Here is a 21,735-nt window from a genome sequence, read left to right as displayed (position 1 = left end):
TGATGCTGTGAGTAGGGGGCGCGCGCAGAGCCCCTCTGCGGCCGGGGCTGGGCCGGAGCTTCTGGGTGACGAGGAGAGGGCCGATGAGGTGGACACACAGGTTCCAGGCTTCTGTAGACACACCTGTTGGCCATGACTGTGGAGACGCAGCAGGAGGAGGAGGAGGGTGGGGGAGGAGGGAGGAAGGTCTTGTCTTTCCAGCATGATGTTTGGCCAAAGTGGAAACCTAGTACCTGGGGTCTCCAGGAGCACTCAGGGTGGGCCCCAGATCCCTGGGGACCTCTCAGGCTCGGAGGAGACGTTTCTCGGGGCGCTCCTGGGTGTGAGATGGGGGCAGGGCAGGGGCTTGTGTGGAGGACGGGGACAGGGGCGGGCGGCCATGTCAGATACAAGCGCAGCAAAGGGTAGAGCAGTCCAGCTTGGCGGGGGGCCCTGCGCTTCCGGCCTTCTTGTTGACCTTGGGTAGCAGGAGGACGAAGGACATGGCCAGGGCACAGTGGTAGAAGCTGTGAACATAGGTGTAATCCCAGTCCTGCGGGGGCGGGAGGGGGGTTGGGCTGTGGCCCCGGGCTCCGCCAACCCTCCGTGCCTCGGAGCACCACCGGATCTGGCCGAGTACCTCCTCTAAGGGGCCTCCCCTCAGCGTCCAGCCCGTGGGCAGTCTTTCCCGACCCAGCCCCTGGGGTGCTGGAGGGAGAGGCACCGTGTGCTGGGCCTTTGACTGGGAGGCTGGGCTGCTCCCCCTGCCCCCTCCCCCTCCCCTTTCCCCCTCCCCCCTCCCCCTCCCCTTTCCCCCTCCCCCTCCCCCCTCCCCTAGTCCTGCAGGTGCCCCAGCCTCAGGCCCCATCCTGGCTGGGTCCCTCGTCTCAGATCCCCGCAGACAGCGAGAGCTGGGGGCCGACGGGCCGTGCTGTGGTGGGAGGGGGGCCTCCCTCCGCCCACCAGGAGGGACAGAGGAGGCAGCAAGGGGAGCTGCCGAAGCCCCCCGAGGAGCCCCGGCCCCCGTACCTCGAAGAAGAAGCGCAGCATGAGGGCCAGCGCCCCGAAGCAGAGGCCGGGGCCTATCTGCTGGGTGTAGACACTCTTGTCGGGGTATAGACACTTCTTCTCCTTCATCTGCTGCAGCTGCGGGGAGAGCGGCCGGGCAGGGGTCACCCGGCAGGGAGGCCGTTCATGGCTGGCTGGAGAGCTGGCCCCAGGCACCCACGTGTCCCTTGGCTACCCTCGGGCCGGGGGATGGGGCTCAGGGAGGTGCCCTGCGTGCCTGGTCCTGCGGCGGCAGGCCCCAAGGGAGCCGCATCCTGGATGGCTTGGTTGGGAACCCCTGGACCAGTGTGCCCAGTGAGGACCGCCCCCATCCCTGCCTGCCTCTTTGGGCTAACAAGATAACCCTTGCACACACACCCCTGCTGGGCAGCGGGGACCCCCAGGGGACCAGACTCAGCGAGGGGGTATTGGAGGGCTTGCCCCGCCCACCATGTGGCCCACCGGGATGCCTGTGTTGGGGTCCGACAGACCCTTCAGTGGCTCGTGGATCAGGACCCATGGTAGTGCCCCTGAGACAAGCTGACCAGCGCAGGACTCTCTGCTTGCCCAGGTGTGCACGTTAGTGGGAGGCGTGAGCCGGCACTGACTCCTACAAGGATGGGTTCACGCACACGGACAACACGCAGTAAATGAGGGACCACACCCGGCACCTTCCAGCCCCTGGGGCCGAGGTGCCTCAGAGGGCCGCTGTTGGGGATCTCAGCACAATGCGCACCGTGGATCGTGGACCCCTCCCCCGCAGGGCTGGGGCCCCCCACAGCCACACACACCTGCTGCGGGGGAGCCCCGTGCCAGTCGGGGCGGGCTGGCCCACCAGAGTCTGGGTGCGGTTTTCTGGAATTAGCCATTGCTGATAAAACATTAGGCCCCGCGGGGGCGCAGACGGCAGGTGGGCGCGGTTGTGGGGTCTGGGTGTGGTTGGCCATGGCCCTGTGCCTGCCCAGGGTCCCGTCCTAGCCTGGCCCGGCCGGCGGCCCCCACACCCGCCTCTCTCTGCTTCCCCTCCCTGAGGGCTGCTGTTCCCAACTTGGGCTCGAGAAGGGACGAACCTCTGGGAGAAAAATCCACCCTCATCCCAGGGAGAAACTGCCCTTGAAAATCCAAAATAAACTCCATGCTAAATGGTCTGAAAAACACAATTTGAGCCCCAGATGTAGGGAGCCAGGCAGACCTCTTGGCTCCCGTGGCGGATCCACAGCCCGAGGGCCGTGGAAGTCGCCGTGGTGCTTTCCACGGAAACTGGCGAGTGGCTTCCATTCTGGCTAATTACAATCAAACACAGATCCAGGCCCGCCAAGTCCTGTGGGAGGAACAGCCCCCCGGGGCAGCCTGTCCTACTTCCTGCCGGGGAGCGAGCCTGCACTATCGCAACCCGGGCTCTGTGTTTATGCATTCCGGCACGTTCATTAACGCGGTCTCTCCTGGGACACGGCAGACCCAACAGGCCTCCCCCGCTCTCACGGGCAGCTCCGGGGGCCTCCTGGGTCAGCCTTCCCCCTTGGGGAGGCTGGAGGGAGAAAGAGGCTCCTTCCTTTCTCTTGGGAAGTCAAGGCCCGACTTCAGCTGGTGCCGCGTGACTTCTTGTTGCTTGCTGACCTCTGTGAGCCCTACTTCCCTCATTAACTGAACCGGCAGGACGAATCCTCTACTCCCTGCTGTGGGAGAAGCAGGACTTTATTTTCACTCCCGCAGCTGTAAAACGGGTTGATGGACACCTTCTGCGCCACCTGCCCAGCCTGACCCCTGTTCCCAGAGAACGGCCCTCCCGCTCCCTAGGTGGCCTGAAACCCCTCCACCCCATCCCCTGAGGCCCTGCCATCTGGGCCTTAATTTTGGGTCCTTGAGTGGGTGTGTGCCAGCACATGGAGTTGGGACACCCCCAGATTCCAGGTGGAGCTCCAAAGGGGCGAAAATGTGGCAGAAGGAGGAGGTCACCTCGGGGCCTGCGCTGCTGCATGGCTGGAGAGTGGGTCCAGCCTCGGGCCGGCCAGCAGGCCGGGCCCGTGTTCTGGTCCCTGCAGGGTTCAGCTCCTTCCTTTCTGGGGTCCCAGGAAGTGCCCCTGGGTCCACTCTGCTCTGGCATCCCTTGTCAGCTGGGGAAGCGTGGGTGGCTTTCAGGCCTCGCAGCCAGGAGGGCCTTGGTACAAGAGAGCTGTGGGGAGGCCTGGGGACTGTGTGTCAGGACCCCCAGGGGACCCAGTGAAGAGATGGCAGAGTTGCAAAGTCTGGCTCAGGCTGCCTCATCGCTTAGGGGCTGTTCCAACTTCCTGTCCGCTACACACCACAGCCTCCCTCCTCAAGGCTCTCCGCCTCCGTGAAGTCCTCCTAGAATCATCTAGGCTTTCGCAACTCTAAAGCAGTCATTCTCTGCAAAGAGTAATAATGATAGTGGCTGGGGCGCCTGGGTGGCTCAGGGGGTTAAGCCGCTGCCTTCGGCTCAGGTCATGATCTCAGGGTCCTGGGATCGAGTCCTGCAACGGGCTCTCTGCTCAGCGGGGAGCCTGCTTCCCTCTCTCTCTCTCTCTACCTGCCTCTCCATCTACTTGTGATCTCTCTCTGTAAAATAAATAAATAAAATCTTTAAAAAAAAAAAATAATGATAGTGGCTGTTGCTTTCACGTGTCGAGCACATTAGAAGCCAAGTTCTATGCCAACACTTTCAGATACATTAACCCAACTTCTTTGAACCAAACCTCTGAAGCAGGTACTGAACTGTTCCCATAACAGCCACTTTCCAGACATGGAAACCAAGGCCCAGAAGTGGAGTCACTTGGGTTAGGTCCAGAGCTAGGTCCAGACGGTCCGTGGGGCGGGGGGCCCGGTGTTCCGGGTCTCTGTGCTCTAGCGGAAGCCCCGAGACAGGGACAAACGCAGACCCCGAGGTGGAGGCATCACGGGGGCGGGTGTCCCCGTCCTCCGAGGCGCGCATGGTACGCACCCACTTTGTGGCAATGATGAGGACAGCCGTGCCGATGGGGCCCGAGTACACGCCGTAGCCCCAGCGGTCATGGTGGATCCGCACCGCGATGGTCAGGACGCCAAACATCACGAAGGTCGACCTCTTGGGTTCGTCAAAGTCGGCCAGCGCTGCGGGTGGGGGAGGAGCCGGGAGGGGTGAGCAGCCCCTCGCCCCCCCCCCCCCCGGCCACGGCTCCCCCAGACGCACCCCAGAGGTGCCCCAGCCAGAGAGACCCCCAGGGCCCAGCCCAGTCACCCTGAGGCCTGAGCTCCGGCTGGGTGTAAGGTACAGACGGGGACAGAGCTGCGTGGGGGTCATGGGCAGGGCATGGCACGCCTGCCTCTGAGAGCCCCAGGACGGAGGACAAAGACACGCAGGTAAGAGATAGGAAAGATGCGGGTCCTTCACGGAACCTGGGCAAGTACCAGGGAGCCCGCGTGACGGGGCCCGTGTGTCCTGACGTTGCCTGCAGACGGCGCTAAGTGAGAAGAAAGTTGCAGAAACTACGCTTTTGAGCAATTCCAGCCTCGGAGAAGCCTGAGCTGACAGTGGTGGGCACGGCGGCTGGTAAGGGCCTCAAGAAACGCCCTGGGGGCAAACCCTGGTGTGCAACAGCGGTCTCCCAGGCGGGGGGAGCTGGAAGCCCCTCCACGGGTTCCAGGCCAGGCCCTGCCGCGTGAGGCGCTCCAGACAAGGCCTCGTTCACATGGGGATTGAGCCGGAGGCAGGGATGGGGATCGGGACGTTTAAAGACGGTGCGTCCTGTCTCATCCATGAAACCGGGCTTCGAAGCCCAGGAGAGGGCAGAGACGCTCGCGGTGCGGTGGGGGCAGTCAGAGGGCTTGGCTATTTCTGGGAGCGGCGGGTGGATGGTGGGGTAGGAACACTGGGCGACGGGGCGCGGACACTCACCCATCAGCGAGACCCACATGCTCAGCGCGGTCCCGTAGACGCTGAAGTACTCCAGGACGTCGTGGCGCATGAAGCAGACCACCGACAAGCCGGGCCCGTCGCAGGCGTGGTGCAGCTGCTGGGACACCGCGGTGGTCAGCGGCTGGAGGGAAAGCACAGGCCCCAGCCGTGCCCGGCCCCCGCCACTCCCCACCAGCCAGGCCACTCGCTAGCCGCGAGACTCAGGCAAGTCATTTCATGCCTCAGTCTCCCCACCTGAAAAATGGAGGTGCCGCCAACCACTCCCCTCATGGTGTCTTGTGGGGATTCGACCAAACGTTCCCCTGAGGGGTTGGGAGCCTCGGATGTGCTCAGAGCCCGGTCGGGCCTCTCCCGGTGCGTGTATGATGTGACCACACGGAGTCCAGGCATCAGTCCGTGAAGCCCGCCGAGATGGGGACCCCGAAGACGCGCCCTGCAAGTTCCTTCAGCACCTGAGTTTACCCAGAGCAGGTGTGTGTGCGTTCTCTCAGCATCTTTGGGTATGAAGCTGTGGCCTAGTTTTTGGATGCCCGTCAGCCCTACCGGGGCCTGGGAGGGCCTTCTCCTGTCGTGAGTGGGCTGTCCCAGCGGGGAGGTCCTCAGATGTGAGTGGGCACCAGAACCCTGCGGGGGGAGGGCCGGTGAGGACTTAGCTGCTCCCCCCGCAGGGCTGGGTGGCGTCCGAGGTTTGCACTGTTAGGAGTTTCTTGGGGTGCTGCCAGCCACCCTTGTGGAGCCCACTTTGGGAACCTCCGGCCTGTCATTGTTTAGCTCCAGTTTCCTTAAGGTCCTGGGAGACTGCGGAGACCCCCGTGTTGAACGCGGCATGGCACGTTCTCCCGTCTCCTGTAGTCTCCCCAGCACCCTGTTTAATAGCAATTAAAAAAAATGTTTTATTTATTTATTTGACAGAGAGAGAACAGAGTAGGGGGAGAAGCAGAGGGAGAAGCAGGCTCCCCATGGAGCAGGCGCCTGACATGGGACTCGATCCCAGGGCCCTGGGACTGTGACCTGAGCCAAAGGCAGACGCTTAACTGACTGAGCCACCCAGAAGCCCTTTAATAGCAATTTTTAAGACAGAATACCTTTGTGGAGTATTCTCAAAGCAGTCAACTGAATTCTTACAGAAAACAACAACTCTCTCCTTTTGCATACACATTTCATCACTTTAGGTAATATTTAATTATGTGATGTAATTATTTTGACAAGTCCCATGGGTATAAACGAGTTTGGGAACCAGCACAATCAACTCTTGGTGAGCCCGGCTCAACAGGAGGGAGGGGGCGTCCAGGAGATCAGCCCAAGTCTGGGGGCCCAGGGATGTTACAGGGGGAGCAGGAGCCCTGGGTCGCCTGGTGAGTCAAGCAAGTCGGGCTTGACTTAGAGCTCCTATTGGTCACAATCATAGGTGACCAAAAACAAGGGTGCACCCAGGAGGCATGAATAGAGGTATAGTGTCCAGAATGAGGGAGGTGACAGTCCTACTTCTCTGCACCCTGGTCAGACCCACCAAGAGAACAGGGTTGAACTTTGTATGCTGCACCCTTTGAAGTGACGCAGGGAAAGAGGATGGAGGAGAGCAACTAGGCTGTGGACATGACTGTCTAGCTGGGGAATATAAGCTTCAGGTAGGGCCTGATCAAGGTGCTCAGACCTTGGGGATAGGGCAAGGAGAAGGACTCTGGATGCGCACAGTTCTGGCAGGCAGAGCTAGGCCCTGTGAGTGACATGGATACTCTCCTGCTACTTCTGGAACCACATCGCTCCCCACACTGCCCATCCTCATCATCTGGGGCTTCTGCTCCCTGGCCTCTCCCTTGTAGGACAGATCACCATCTATGATCATAGACTTAATCACTGTGAGATGATTGGGAGTGTCTGCCTCGGCCCCATGAAGGGCAGGAGAGCTCTGTCTCAGCCTGGCCAGGCAAACGCAGGGTCGGGGAGACAGACTTTGGGGTGGTTGGGAGGGCAGCTGACCCAGGAGGCGGCTCCCCCAAGGCCCTCGGCTCATCTCGATCAGGCAGGTGGGGAAGGGGAGACTCAGAGCAGTGCCACCTGCCAAGGGCGCTGGGCAGAGCAGTGCCTGGCATCCGGCCTCCCTGCCTGTGAAGCCTGCCTCTCTCAACGCAGGGGTGCACTTGGCCCATGATGGGGCTAGCAGAGGTGGAGTGCGCCGGGAGTCTGCTGGGAGATAGCACAGCCTCCAGAGGCCCACCTAACGGATCCCTGCTTGGTGAGCTTAGGTGGGTGGCCGGCAGCCTGGGGCCTCCTCTGTCGAACAGGGACGAGAATACCCGCTCTCGGGGAGGGGCCGGGGGACTCCGTGTGACGGGGCAGATGGCACCGTGTTGGACACAGAAGTAGCGACTGCGGCAGGAGGCTTCTGGCCAGAACACGGAAGAAGCCACATTGGAGGCAGAAAGGGTAATGGTGTCGCCTGGGGCTCTGGGAGAAAGGGGCTGAGTGGGGCTTTGAGGCCCGAGGACATTTGTCACAGGAGGCAGCTGCTTCTGCCACTCTGGGCGGGACAGGGCGGGACAGGGTGGGCCTCTTAGGTCAGCCTGGAGGCAGCTGGGGGCCAGCCCAGCCCAGCGGGGAGGGGCGGCCTGGCATGTCTGTGGTTTCCGGGGCCGGGTCTAACATAGACCTGGGAACAAGACCCCCAGCTCCTCTCCCCGGCCCTAAGACCCTTGTGCCCGCGGAGAAGCCCCAGGTCCACTCTGTGTCTGGGTTTCTCATCTGTCAAATTGACTTCCTGGAGCTCACCCGAGCAGGGCTCCCTTGTGGAGCTAACGGAATGGCATTGGACCAGACGCCTTGGATGAGCCGAGAGCCCCAGAGCGCATCTGCGACACTCCGGTTCTTCATCTGTCCAATGGGCTGCTCACAATCCCGGGCTCACGGGGAGCCGAGAGGACTACATGAGACAGTGTGTCCACAGCACGGGCATGGCCCAGAGCCTGGACCCTGGCCCACAGCCAGAACCACTGCACCCAAGATCTCTCCCACCCGGGCGTGGAGACAAAAACCCTAGGCAACCCCCAGTCCCAGGTCCTGCTGCCTGAGGGGGCACCAGCCCATGCGCACACAACCTCCCCCGTGGCAGATGAGCGCGGGTTCGGCTCACGAGGAGGTCGGCGTGACAAGGGCACGCATGTCTGCAAACACGTGCGTGTGTTCACAGACCTGCCCGCCCAGGGCTGCCCCGAGGACCCCGACCCTCGGCCACAGAGGCCTGGCTGCTGGAGCAAGGCCAGCCGGCGGTGGGAGCCGTGCGAGCTCTCACAGGTCTGGCGCTGCCACAGGCAGTGGCTGGGAACGCTCGCCTCCCTGGTGCAAGCTTCTTGCGGGGAGCCGGGCTGCAGAGAAGGGTGAGTCTGACTGGAGCTGGGGCGGCAGACTGTGGCGGGGGAGGACTCAGAGGGATACAGGTCTGCCCGGAGACACAGGTCGGGGATGGTTAGAGGGATGGGTCGATGATTAGGTCGGTAGAGCGATGATTAGAGGGAGAGGTACGAAGGTCGGAGGGTAGGACCCACAGACAGACCGAAGCTTCAGGATGGGAGACAGAGCCGCAGAGACACGTGGGGGGCCCGGGGGACAAAGCCAGATGGGGAAAGGCCAGGAGGTTTGGCCCGAGAGCAGGTTCTGTGGAGACAGAGCTCCAGAAATCAAGAGGGACCCAGAGCCAGACACTTAGAAAGGGAAAAAGGCAAAGGTGGAGAAAAGCAACAGGAAAAATGCAGAGGGGAGCGTGCTGCTGGGAGGGAGGGACGGACAGACAGTCGCCAGCCTGTGCGCGGAGGAAGAAGGACTCGGAGGGGACACGGGCCTCCGAGAGGGAGAGACGAGCAGACGTGAGCAGGCCCTCCTGAACCGGGGCCAGCCCCGGAATTCTGGAATCCGAATCACCCAGGCCCTCCACATTCCCTAAACTCCACTAACCCCCTCCCAGGCCTGGCTCAGCCCCTTCCTCGCGGCCCCGCTGCCCTGTGCTTGTAGCTGAGAGTGTGGTAGGAGCGGTGGTGGGGGAGGGAAGGGGGGGCCTGGGGTGGTCTGTCGGCAGCAAAAGGAGGGGCCCCCCCAGAAGACTCGAAGGGCTCGTCCTGGACCAACCGCCGCTGACCCACTGCGGGCTTGGTCTGGCGCACACCAATCCTAGGGTGGCTTCCCGACCCAGACGGGGAAACTGAGGTCCAGAGCGGAGGAGGGGGCCCCCAACCCTCTCTCCCGGTCTCCAGACTCTTTCCTTCTCTTCCAAATCACTTTTCTTCCTCCCCGGTGTAGGCAGGTGACGGAGAGATGACCCCTTCCCTGTGTCCCTGTGCCTTTGGGCGAGTGGCCCAGACTCACCGCTACAAAGAACATGGTGAAGAGGTAGACCATGGCCTCCATGTGGAACCGCCGCTTGGCAGCGATGCTGACGGTGGGGAGGAAGGCCAGGCTGCTGAGGGTCGGCAGGAGAAGTTTCGCCGCGAGCGTCCCCATGGGCCGGGGTGGAGGGGAGGGTGCAGGCCTCCCGGGTCCCCAGGGCGGAGGAAACCAAAGGGACGAGTCCTGCTCCCTTGAACGGGGGCTCGGAAGGCAGCTGTGGTTCGAACGCCCTGGAGGGAGGCAGGGACAGGAGTGCATATGTGAGAGCCCAGGGATGGGGTCCAACAGCTGAGATGCCACGTGACCAACACTTGTCTCTGATTTTTTTTTTTTTTTTTCTTGAGAGACGAGAGCTGTTGGTTCCAGGAGACCACACTTCTTTTCTTGCCTTCAACCTCGGCAACAACCTGGCAACAACCTCAGAGTAAAGTGGCCCTGAGTAGAACCCTCAGCTTGCAGCCTCTTTCTGTCCTGGCCCTCTCCCCCGGGCCCCAGGGAGCCGCCAGCGGTCTCTGCGGCTGGAGCCCCGTGTCTGCCGGCGGTTGGAGGACAAGGTGTAGTCGATTCTCCTCACCAAAGAGCCTCGCCGACCAGCGCGGTGCTTTGCCAGCCCACGCCAGGTCCTGCCTGCTCTTTCCCCACCTGGGTTTCCTTGGCAACTGGACTAATGAGACAGTGTTTTCTCCTCGGCTACATTGTTTCGCATCTGTAGCAAACGGCCGGGCCATCCCTCTCTCCTGGGCTCCCAGGCTGAGGCCGTAACTGGCGTCGCAGCCTCCCTCCGCTGGCCTTGGGGAAACCAAGGCCTCCCTTCCCTTGTTGTAAGAGGTTTTAGGGGCACTGTCTGGCAGGCTGTCCCCTGTCCTCTGGCCTAGGAATGATGGCGGTGGTGAGCTACCCAGGCAGACTCTCTCCAGCCTGATCGCTTGTCTCCTGACTGGTCTGCTTTCTGCCCGAGAACCCTCTTTAGTTCGACTCTTTTTTCATCCTGATATAATTCACATACGACAAAGTGCACGGTTGGATGAGTTCTGACAAGTGCACATAGCGATGGGACCACTGCGTCTCCCCATCAGCCTAGGGTGAGCCCTCATGCCCTTGGCCAGCATAAGCAAGCGCTGCTCTGCCGCACGCCTGACTTGGCCTGTTCCAGAATTCCGCACAGATGGGACCATGTGGTGTGCGTTTGGGGTCTGACTTCTGCTCCAGCGACAGAGCGTCCCCAAGAGTCGCCCACGTTGTGTGAGGTGGTTTCTTTGGTTGCCAGGCGAGTGGGGTTCTGCCATGTGGACGGGCCACGCTTCTGTTCTCCTGAGAGCTGGACCGCCGAGGGCGACCACGCAGGGACAGCAGGAACACAAGGGACAGGAACCTTTCTGCGGTTTGCAACAACGCATCGGTGGTGCCATTTCCCGCTTCGGAGCCTTCCAAGGCACCTACCATCCCTGGGGTAGTGTCCACGGGTCGAGGAGAACCCCAGGCCCCGTCGGCCCACACACGCGCGGGTCTCCGCCACACTCTCAGACCCCGTCCCTCCTCTACGCCCCCCCCCCCCCCCGCAAGCACATTGTTCCTTCTCCTCCTCTTTCGGCCGTTGGCTCGATAGCACCGTCTGTGGGGAGGGCCGTGCCTCCCGCCTGGCGCCCAGGCAAACCGAGGTGCTCCTATGCCGGGCCCGAACCTGGCACACCGTAGGTGTTCGACAAACACTGGCTGAATGAATGACTTTGTTCAAAGAATGAATGAAAGTCCAGGGAGGCCAGGCTCCTGCACATTTCAGTCTGGCACCGAGGAGCCCCGTTCTCTCTCCAAATGGGAAAACCAGATCCTGCTCTGCGTGCGGCTCTGGGCAGGGCAGGAGGCGGCGACCCCACGTGGGCCGTCCCAGAGGCCTGCTCTCCCTGCCCACCTCTCCACCCCTCCACTCCTGCCCGCATCCAGCTCCCAGCCCCCGTCCCCGGAGGAATACAAACCCCATGGTGTGGAAACGGGAGTAGATGTCAGGTGCTCAGAGAACCCTCTGGAGCCACAAACCCCGCGCAGAGGCAGGAAGACATTCCACAGTTGGTTTTGTGCATGAGTGTGTGTGTGTTTTCTTTGCAGCTGTGAACTCCAGGGCCAGGGCTGTAAGCTTGGGAAAGGGGAAAAGAGAAGGGGGAGGTGTGGGAGGAAGGCAGGGGTGCGGTTGGTTGGACATGTGTTGCAGTGATTAAAGCAGAAGGGGGTGGAGGGGGGGTTGCCCCAACGTGGGGAGACAGGTGACCGGGCCTGGGGCAGCCTGGGGAGCTGCTGCAGACCGGCCGGAAGTCCCAGGCCAGCGTGGAGGTGGGGACGGTGCGCGTGTGGCTCCCTCCGAGACCTGGCCGCCTGGAGACCGACCAGCTGGCTCGGGGGAGGGCGTCCAGCTCTGAACAGGACTGAAATGACCCTTAGCTCTCCCTGCAGCTGGCGAAGCCATGGGCCTGGGGGCCGGGAGAGGGGGAGGCTGAGTGGGAGACCCCGGCTGGCCGATTCAAGGGAGCAGAGAAGTGGGGGTGAGGGGCTAGGACAGGGTGGGGCTGGAGGCCCACCCCACTGGGACACCCCACCCACTGGGCCGGATCCACCCACGGGCTGGAGTGACCAAGGTGCAGCCTGTCCCCGTCCTCTCCACTTTCCTGTGACCTCCCTCTGCCCGCCTGCTGTGGCCACCCCCAGCCCGCCACCCCCCAGCCCGCCACCTGCTCTAGTTCTGGCCACACCCAAGCCCACAGGCCGCACACCCTCCTTCTGCCTGGACGCTCACTGCTGGTGCCTCCCCTCGCGTCCTGTCGCCCTCAGCCTCTCCTGACCCCTGCCAAAGGGAGGTCTCTGCCTTCTAACCCCACCACACTGTGTGCGTCTTGAAGGCCGCTCGCACACACGCTAGACACGGATACAGCGCCGGCTGTGTGTAGGGCCCTGTGCCAAGCACTCTTGCTGCTTTGTCCTGTCGGGTCCCGTCAGCAGCTGGGGGGTGGGGTGGGGGGCGCCGTGTCTCCCCTCCCCATTTTACGGGGCGGCAGACTGAGGCCCAGAGAGGAGCAGGTTACTGGCGCAGTGCTGGGGGAGGGTCTCCGGATGGCCTGGCCTCCCCACCCAGCCCGAGGCGGCATCCCTCCTCCGCCCAGCAGATGGCGCTGGCCCTGGGGGGGACCCTGCAGGCGGGGGATGGGGGGGCAGCCGCAGGGGGAGAGGGAGCCCACCGCCCGTGCCCCCTTCCCGCGCCCCCTCGGGCCATGGAGCAGGCCAGGTTTTATAGAGGTGCTGAAATGCTTGGAATGCCACCCAGCTCCCGTCTCCCGGACAGCTGTCTGTCTGCTCGGCAGGCCCGAGAGCCAAGCCAGCTGCTGCGCCTGCGTCCTCCAAGTTTTGAACACCCGACCCAGGGCTCTCGGTCACTCCAGAGCTCAGCGGCCCTCGTGCCATGGCTGTCCGTGTAGGGGCCCGCTGGGGCGCCCCTGCACCTGGCCAGAGGGGTTTGGGCTTTGATGTTTTCCCACTTGTTCCTTGGGGATCCCCCATTACCCCCCGCCCCCAGACTGCCAGGCAGGGGGTCTGCTCCGTGCACGTGTGCGGGTCTGCAGCCGAGCTTGGGGTAGCAATCGTGCCTTGTCTGCAGCCGCTGGCTGAGGAAGCCACCCCCAGCCTCTGAGAGCCCACCCGGTGAGCCAGGCTGAGGGCTCCGTCCCTGCCTCACAGGGTCGCCGGGACGCTGATGAGAGTGTGGCCCTCTGAGCGGTAGCCCGGCCACCGTCGGGCCTCAGGGCTGCGTTTCCCGGGAGCTCCCTTGGCGGGCTCACTTCTCAGCCACGCCAGGCTTCTCACGCCGCAGTCCTTGTTCCATATTTGGGTGGAAAGGAGCCTCTTGTGGAATCTGAGAATCAGAGAGGCCTACACACTTCCTGGGCGCCCGTACTGGAGCTTCAAGCCTCGGCCTGACAGAGCATGCTTAGGGCTTCTGGCCGAGAAGGAAGGACAAGGAAACGAAGAAGCCTGTTTTGGGGTCCAGCTTCCCACCTGCTGACCCCCAGGAGTTGGCAGGAGGACATTTTCCCTGAATGTCCAGCCCCGGGCCTGGGGCAGAGAAAGCTGTCTTCTGCCTCGGGCTGGGCAGGAAGCTTATGACAAGGGGCTGGCTGCCGCTGGGGCTGCTCTCTGGGGCCTGGTCCTCTTCTGGGTCTGGCCAGTGATCGCCACGCTGGCCAGATGACCCCTCTGGCTGAGGTCCCCCATGCTTCTGAGCTCTGCGGCAGACGCTTTCCTGGACGGGACAGCGCTCGGCCGCCAGCGTGACTGTTTGACTCCCAGCACCCCCAACCCGGTCACCCCATGGCCCCCCAGTGTCCCTCCCCGGCCCTGGATCTTTTCTTTGCCCTGAGCCTGCTACTTGCTGTGTTCCGCTGCCTCTCCTCGGCATCTGGTAGAAGCATGCCTGTTTTCCTGTTTCCAGGCTTCTCCCCAGACATCCAGAAGGCTCTGGTAGAAAGACCGTCTACTAAAGCACAGGTGTCTGCAGCACCCCTTCCCTAGCCGGGGCCCCAGGGAGCAGTGCCCCAGGGTGGGGTCCCCTGGAGGAATCAGCATGCCAGCAGGGAGCTCTGCCTCCGGAGAGCAGAGGACCTCTTGGCTTCGGGAGCGGCCACACAAGTCCAGCCCTTTGTTTACTGAGCCCCCAGTATGTCTAGAACATGCTGGGCCTCAGAGGTGCTGTGTGAGCCAGGAGCAGCCTCCGCTCTGTGGGGTCCCAGCTGAGGGTCCGGAAAGAGCATTCTGAAGCCTCAACAAAGCACTGGAACACCTGGGGGCTTCCCAGAGGAGGTGGCCCCAGCAGATCCTCTGGGGAGCTGAGTATGTCCAGAAGGGTGCAAAGAGTCGGGGGCAGGGCCCGACATGGGGGCCCAGAGTCCTCTCTTACAGTGACTCTCCAGGGAGTCCAGACAGTTTGGATCCCGGGAGGGACAGAGCCAGGAGGGAGTGACCCCACTAGGTGATCTGTGGGGCTCAGTGCAAAATGGGGGACCTTTGTTCAAAAAGCAGGATGAAACTTTTTCTTTCCTCCATGGATTCACCAGACTGATTGTGTCATTTTTTAAAATTTGAAGTTCGCCGTGTTCCTTTGGGCACGAGGATACTTTGGGGATGAGTGGTCACCCTTCCAAGCACCCAGGACCCCATCCGGAGACATTCAGCCCTGCTCCGGCCCCTTGGGGGACAGAGGGCGGGTGTGGTTGCTGGGTCCGGGCTGGGGGGGTGGGGGTCAAGAACCCCAGAGGTGGAGGGAGGCGGGCCGAGGCGCTAAGGCCCAGCGTGTGCTCCATCGCCCCGTCCCGTGCCACTTCCAGAACACGGATGCAAAGACCGCATCATTCCGACCGCCAACATGGTGACTGCAAAGCCCCAGCCCCGAGCGTGGGTCCCTCTGAGCACGGGTCGAGCCACGGAGCGGGTCCTGTGTGGCCGCTGGGCGGGAGGCTCCTCGGGCATCTTGGCGTGAGCTGGGCCCTGAGGGCACCAGGAGGCCCGGCCTCTGCAGAGGCCTCTGAGCTCGGAGCACAGTGAGGCCTTCGGGGAGGTGCTCCCTGCTTATCCTTTGTTCGTCACGCCCCCAATTCCCAGGGTCTTTGGGGGCCCCAGGAGCCTTCCCTGGCTCCCGGGGTCTCCCCCAACATCTCCGGGGACACTAGGAGGTAAAGCAGCAGCCGTGGGTTCCCGTGGGTCTCGACTGGGGGGGCTCCCTGTGTTGCATGGGGGGAGGGCCTGGACGGGCTCCTTCAGGTGGAGGGCGGGGTGGGGCGGAGGCCGCGGGCCCAGGGTCAGGCACCTGCGGGCGGTGGCGTAGCTGAGGGGTGGCAGGCGCGTCTCCCAGGCGCTGTCCCGCCGGGCTGAGAGGAGGCGCTGGGGTGTTTGTGTCGGCCGGCTGTGGGGTCCCTCCCAAGGGAAACCATTAGTCACCCTGGCGCTGGCTAGACGTGGAGCCAGAAACGCTGGGAGTTTCGGGACCACGCCAGGGGGGTGCAGGGCCCTGGCGCTTGGCTGGAGGGGAGGGGACGGCGGCTGAGGCTCCGAGGGCGCCCTGGCCCTGTCTGTCGGGTGTCTGTGGGGCGGGGAGGGGGTGCAGGCGTGGGTGTGTGTCCTCCAGACTGCCCCAGAGACCGGCTCTGTCCTGTCTGTGCTTCAGCACGCGGACCGCAGGGGGCAGTGTGGACCTGGGTTCAAGTCTCCATCACAGGGACTAGCCCAGCAGCCCCGGGGGGGTGGGGTGGGGGGCGCTGAGAGGAACAAGACCTGCCCTCCCACTGTTCTTGGTGGGGCGCAGGGTAGCACGAATGCACGTAAGAACCCCTGCAGACAGAGAGGATAGGGTCAGGGACAGTGGTGGGGTCCCTGCTGTGCCACCAACCAGATGTGTGACCCGGGGCGTCATTCAACCGTCTCACAGCCTCAGTCCCTCCATCTGCAAAATGGGGACAGTGAGGATGCCGGTCTCAGAGCCCTGGGTGCCCAGGAAGGACCCCATGCAGGATGGGAGGCGGTGTGGCCCTACTCTGACTCCTTCTCCACTGCTGCTGTCGGGGGCCAGACACCGGGCAGAACTTCCCCAGGGCTGGAATAACCCTCAGCCACCCAGGATGCCGCTGAAGGAGGAGTTCACCTCACAGTTCCTTTGGCAAGGGACGGGGAGGGAGGAGGAGGTTCCCTAGGGGCCGCTGGGGCCTAGGCCACCTGCACAACTGAGGCAGGGGCTGGATGACGTGCTCCGGAGACCTTACATGCTGCTTCCACCCCGACCTTGTGTTTCCAGGAAGGTGGGCTGGTTGGCGTAGGGGTGTGGGGGGGTCCCAGGCCTTGCTTTGGGTATACAGTTTGCAGAATCTGGGGTCTGCCTGCGTTCCTGGGGGCTGGAGCTCACGCCGTGTGCTCCTGTGCTCTGCCCTCCACTCCATGCTCTGACTCAGCAAGAACACAGGCCTGGAGCCCCACGTCTGGCCTGCCAGGGGCTGCCCGACTGGCCCAGGCCCAGGCAGGCCGCTGGGCCCTGCCAAGCCAGTGCTGCGCATCTGCACAGAGTTCCCCCCACGCCTCCCCCCCACTGGCCCTGGCCATTTCAGCTGTCTGGTCGGCAGACCACCGGCACCCCTGCCCCTTCCCTGGACCCTCCGCTGGGGCCACTGGGTCTCCCTTCCTCACCCCACCTGCAGAGGCCTCTCCTGTCAGGAGAACCTTTCTAAGGCCGTCTGGGTGATCTGGACCTCACCTTTCCCATCTGTAAAATGGAACTGGGCGACCGGACACCTCCTACCACCCAGGGACCATGGCGGGGAGAGTCAGAGACTGGGCCCCTTCCCGAGGCAGCAGTCAGACAGATCTAGGCTGGGCTCTGCGTCCACCAGCCTTCCCGTGACCCCAGGCCGGCGGCTGCTCTGTCTGGACACCCCAACACACGGTTCCCAGTGCTGGACCCGGGAAGGCGGCCTCCCTGCTTGCTGCTCTGGGCTGCTGCCGAGGCAGCAGTCAGCAAGCAGCTGGGCCGGCCTGGCCGGGCTCCAGAGGCGCGGAGCGGGTTAAAGTGTGCGCCAGGCCGGCCGGTGGCGGGCGGGGGAGCAGCCTGGTGGGAAGTGTGAGTTCCTCCCTGTCTGCCTGACAGCTATAAAGGCAGACTGGCCGCTGAGCCGCCACTGGGCTGCACGCCTCCCTGGGAACCCCCTCTCCTGGGTGCTCTTTGAAGTGGAGGCGGGAGGCGGCAGGGGAGGAGGAGGAGGAGGAGGAAGGGCGCCGAGCCCGAGCCCGCAGCTCTCTGCACTCTGAGCCTCCCCCGCTCGCAGCACCTGGCGCCGCCTGCCCGCCGCGGCTCTGCCCCTTTCCCCAGGAGGACAACCTGCTGACCCCGGGCCAGGTAGGCCACTGCTGCATTTCCTCTTCCCCACGCAGCCCTCCCAGGGCCTGGGTGCACTCCGGGCGGGCTGGGGGGGTGCCGAGCTTCCCCTAGCCCCCTCGGGGGAGCTGTTATGTAACCAGAGGAGGGCTCATGGGGAGGGTGGAGACCCTCAGAGCGCAGTGAGGGCGGCCCTCAGCGCCCAGCCTCGGATGCCTGAAGCTCTTGGCGAGGCAAGCTTCTGCTGCCGGCCAGTGGCTGGTTTTGGACCCCAGGGAGGGATGGATCCCGCGTGAGCCGGACCTGGCCTGTGGCCAGCGGTGTCTGGGAGCCTTAATGAAAACCAAGTGTGGGGCCGGCTCAGCACCTGTCTTCAGCCCGGCAGGCAGGAGCTAGGGCACCGATGAGCCAATGGGACCGCCGTGGGGTGGGGGGCGGGGGCTGCCGATGGAGGCCTGCGGGGGAGGGGTGGCGGGCGGGGTGGGGAGGTGGCGGGCAGGCAGCAGGGGAAGTGGGGGTCGCTAGGACTTGGGCTCCGAACTCCAGGGTCTCCTGCTGCCTGGTCCCCGCAGAGACATTCCGAGGATGCACGGGGGTTGGCGGGCATAACCGGGGATCTGCAGGTGCTTGGCCTGCCATGGCTGATGGAAGGAAGAGGGGACAGATCTGGAGGGGGCTTTGGGGCTGGTAAGGGTGGGGACAGCTTTCACACCTTCTGCCTTGGAATCGGCGGGTGCAGGGAGTCCCTGCGTTTACTCTGCTCTGTGGCTTCAGGCAAGTTGACTTCCTTCTCTTGGGTCCAGGCTCTAGGGGGGTAGGTTTGCTGGTTTCTGAAACCCCTTCTCGGCCTTGCTGGCACGCGACACTTCGGACCAGAGACAAATCTTAGAAGCCGCAGAGGTCCCTGTGCCTCCCGGGAGGCAGGCGTCCACACAGAGAAACCAGATAGGGGAGCCAGAGAGCCCAGGAGGCCGGAGGCCTTGATCTGACCCCTGGAAGGAAGGTCAAGTGGCGTTTGGGGCTGACAGAGCTGACTTGTCAGGAAACAGGCGGTCCAGTAGCTCTGGGCTGTCCTCACATCATACTCCGGGAGCAGAATGTCCATCTTGGTTGGGGCAAGTAGGGGCACAGATGCCCCGATTCTGCCCAGCCTGGGATCCCTGAGGGTCCTGGGCCCAGCCCCCTCGAGGGCAGGGGCAGGGGCGGCCAGGGAGGGGAAAGGCCAGGCAGAGCAGGTGGCCTCCGTGGGCCCCTCCAGCAGCCCCACGTGGCTGGCGGGGGGTTCACTCTCCCATGTGGGCAGCCAGCCCTGAGGGGACGAAAATCCCCAGGAGCTCTCACTCGGGCTGGTTCTGCCAGGCAACGAGCTCTGGTGTTTGGCTCCTTCATACAGTGGGTGTGGTCTGGGCCTATGGCCTCCTCAGCTGTCCGTGGGGTTCTCCACAGGCACTACCTGAGGGGCTCAGGTGGTCCGAGGCAAAGCATGGAGCACGTCCCTGCCTGCCCTTCGAGGGGGGCGGGTGGGGGGAACAGGGTCAGCAAGCGCATCTCGACCTATGACTCTTGTGCCTGCGCAGACATCCTCAATCACTCCCCGACCTCTCCCAACAGGCCACCAGGCAGCCACCAGCAATTGATCCCAGATAGCCTCCCGGCCTCTGCTCTGTGTGGGCCCCGGGGACTCTCCCCTCTTCCTCGTCAGCCGTCAGAAGATCTGGGCCTGGCCTAGCAGTGACTGTGGTCTTGCTTCCTAGGATGGATGGCGGACGGCAGCCTTCACTCTGGGTCTGGTCCCTGCTAGCTGGGGCATTGCTGGCTGGGGGCATGGCACCCACTGGGGCCACGGTGAGTGGCGAACAGCGTCCCTCACCCGGAGGGGCTGAGCGTGGAGGGGGTGTGGCCGGTGTGGGGCAGGTGTCCAGGGGCCCCTGCACGCATTCCCAGAGCCCCAAGCAGCTCCCAGGACAGCCCTTACAAGCCAGACCCCGGCCACTCAGATCCCTCTCTGATTTGGCAGGATGAGGTTGGAGGGAGCCGAGGGCTCCCTTCCAAGAGGGGCCTGGAGCAAGGCGTGTAGAGGGGCCTGCAGCGCCCGGGCTGGGGCCCAGGTGCTCGGGACAGAGAAAGCAAGGACGCTCCCACCAAGCCCCCGGGGTGTTTCAGACTCAAGAACGGGAGGACCCATGGCCCACAGCTTCCAGGGTCTTCCCTCCAAGACCGCCCTGGAGACGTGGGCCCGGGGAACGAGTGACCCAGCCGGTGGGCATCTGGGGACCGTGTACTCCCGACCAGGGCACGGGGATGGCAGGCCAGTCCTGCCCGGGGCTTCAGCCTTCTAACCGTCTGTGGGGACTGCCGCCCAGGACAACAGTCCAACGTCCAACAGCCTGGAGGGGGGCACTGACGCCACCGCCTACTGGTGGGGAGAGTGGACCAAGTGGACGGCGTGCTCCCGCAGCTGTGGGGCCGGGGTGACGTCCCAGGAGCGACACTGCCTGCAGCAGAGGTAGCGGCTCGGTGTGGGGGTGGGGCAGCAGGTGCCGGGGGAGTTGGGGTGGCTGGTGGGGGTCGTCTCAGGTGGGAGGGGGTCTTCTGTTGGAGGCCTCACAGGCCAGGTGGACCACAGGCTTTTCACGGGCCTGTCAGGGCTGAGGCTCCTGGGCGACTGTGTCCCGGGCTCCATCTTGCTCCGGGGTCGTGGGGGCAGCACTTTCGTGAGAGCAGGATCCATTTCTTGGGAACCCCCGCTTCTTTGTCTCCCTCGCCCTCTCTTTCTTTTTAAAAAGAGATTTAGACCCGACGTGGGTTTGAACTCATGACCCCGAGACCCAGAGTGGGTGCTCTAGCAACGGACCCAGCTGGGCGCCCCTTCTTGGGATTTTTCAGTGAGGGGTGAGGTCCTCCCTGGCTTTCTCTTCTGAGGACATGAGTTGCTTGAACATGGGGAACAGCGTTCGGCCCAGTGGTTACCGTCAGACAGACCTGGGCTCAAACCTTGCCTCTGTCGCTTCCTAACTGGGTGACCTTGGCCAAGTGACTTAACCCCTCTGAACATCGGTTTCCTCATCTGTGCTGTGGACATCACTAGGGCCTTCTACCTACCAGCCCAGGGCTGGGGCACAGTAAACGTTTTTGGTTTTACTCTGAGTTCCGTGTACAGAGACCCTGGGCTACAGGTACCCGGAGCACAGAGGGGAGTTGGGTAGCGTCCCTCGCCTGGGCTGTGGTGGAGCCGTGAAGGTCAGAAAAACTAGGGGGGCTTCTGGGGCCCAGCCCAGAGGCCATCTGGAGTAGGAGTAAGGTTGGTGCCTGTAGCTCGTGGCTCCCAATCCTAGCTCAGCCCATCTTCCCACCAGGAGAACATCCGTCCTAGGCGCTGGGAATAGGACCTGCACGGGGACATCCAAGCGGTACCAGCTGTGCAGAGTGCAGGTGAGGCCCCCACCCGGTGGGATTTCAACACCCCTCCCCCAAGCTCTGTCCTGGGCCTGCCCCCTATTTCCTGCCGAAGAGAAGGATGGTGAGGCGTCCTGGGCTCCAAGCCCCCTTCCTGCCTCAGATCGAGTCTGTCCTGCACCCGCTGTGCTCCATACTCACAGGGAGGAGGCTTTGCTTTAGGAGGGGGCTCAGAGTGGAGCCTCACGGTTTGAGATCTCTGGCCACGGCCCCCCACTCTGCTCACAAGTCCTGTACCGGGTGCTCAGCAGGAGACAGGCAGTCACCAGGTGTCCCCGTCCCCACCTGTGAAAAGTTCCACGGCAGCACACCCCAGCTCCCCCAGGCGCTGGTGCTGTCAGCCCCCCCAGGAGGGAAGGGGGGGTCAGAGGCACTGACATTGGCTTAGCCTCCAGGTGGCTTTCAATGGGGTCCGAGCCGGTCTGCACCCAAGCTCCAGGGTGTGGGGCAGAGGGACAGCAAGGCTTTGGAGTCTCTGTAACTATGACCCGGTATCCCTGTGGCTGTGTCTCTGCCTGTGCACACGAGCAGGGAGTTAGGGCCTGTGCTGGCGTCTCTGGTCTGTTCCCTCCTGGCTGCCCACGAGCTCCAGAGATAGACCCACCTAAGCCCGGAGTGACCAGCTTCCCCCTGCTCCCAGTCCCGGGGTTCTTCTTCTATGAACTCAAGCCCCCCTTCAGTCAGTGAGCCATGTTCCAGCACCGTGGCCATAGCCACGGACACCGAGGTGGGCCTCTGCCCAGGGACACAGGGCGAGCAGGCGCCAGTGCAAGCCCTGCCCACGCCAGGGCGCCTTCCCCGCCCCAGCGCGTCCGGGGAGGAGGCCAGGCTGGCGGGGACACGGCAGGACCCTGCCCAGCGCCCGAGGAGGGCCGGCGCGTGGACGTGCTTCACGGACGGCAGCTGCCCTTTGCTTGTCCTTGCTCCTTCCAGAGAGCAAGTGACACTGAGGGAGAACGAGAGGCCACCACGTGGGCCTCGGCTCCGGCCCGGCCATCCCGGCGGCAGCCGCTTCCTGCTCAGCCCGGACAAAAATGCCTTTGTCAGGCTGAGCTCCTCCTGGAGCCTC

At 63.5% G+C, this 21,735-nt stretch overlaps 2 protein-coding genes and 1 long non-coding RNA gene across 3 annotated transcripts in view; 2 read left to right on the top strand and 1 right to left on the bottom strand.

Annotated features, from left to right (window-relative positions):
- Positions 1 to 344: 344 nt before the first annotated feature.
- MYMK (myomaker, myoblast fusion factor) lies at positions 345 to 9,430 on the bottom strand (the record flags this gene model as incomplete). Its single annotated transcript, XM_082696272.1, has 5 exons — positions 345 to 532; positions 1,009 to 1,125; positions 3,986 to 4,134; positions 4,919 to 5,033; positions 9,296 to 9,430. 5 exons carry the CDS (start codon positions 9,428 to 9,430, stop codon positions 383 to 385), a joined length of 666 nt encoding a protein of 221 aa, XP_082552398.1. The 3' UTR covers positions 345 to 382.
- On the top strand, positions 5,033 to 10,362 carry LOC309846781. Its single transcript, XR_014302137.1, has 5 exons — positions 5,033 to 5,410; positions 7,225 to 7,366; positions 8,127 to 8,313; positions 9,230 to 9,319; positions 9,661 to 10,362. It is a non-coding gene; the product is annotated as an uncharacterized lncRNA (long non-coding RNA).
- Positions 10,363 to 16,961: 6,599 nt separating this feature from the next.
- ADAMTSL2 (ADAMTS like 2) overlaps positions 16,962 to 21,735 on the top strand; it is a 30,813-nt gene continuing 26,039 nt past the window's right edge. Inside the window, 4 exon segments of the mRNA XM_082695015.1 lie at positions 16,962 to 17,231; positions 18,965 to 19,055; positions 19,574 to 19,716; positions 20,567 to 20,642. Of these exon segments, the coding sequence (XP_082551141.1) occupies positions 18,966 to 19,055; positions 19,574 to 19,716; positions 20,567 to 20,642 (309 nt within the window). The 5' untranslated portion in view covers positions 16,962 to 17,231; position 18,965.

The sequence above is a fragment of the Mustela nivalis genome (assembly GCF_964662115.1).
Source record: "Mustela nivalis genome assembly, chromosome: 13".
Classification (NCBI taxonomy): domain Eukaryota; kingdom Metazoa; phylum Chordata; class Mammalia; order Carnivora; family Mustelidae; genus Mustela; species Mustela nivalis.
Note: the sequence above shows the minus strand (reverse complement) of the source record. Positions and strands in the feature narration are given on the sequence as shown.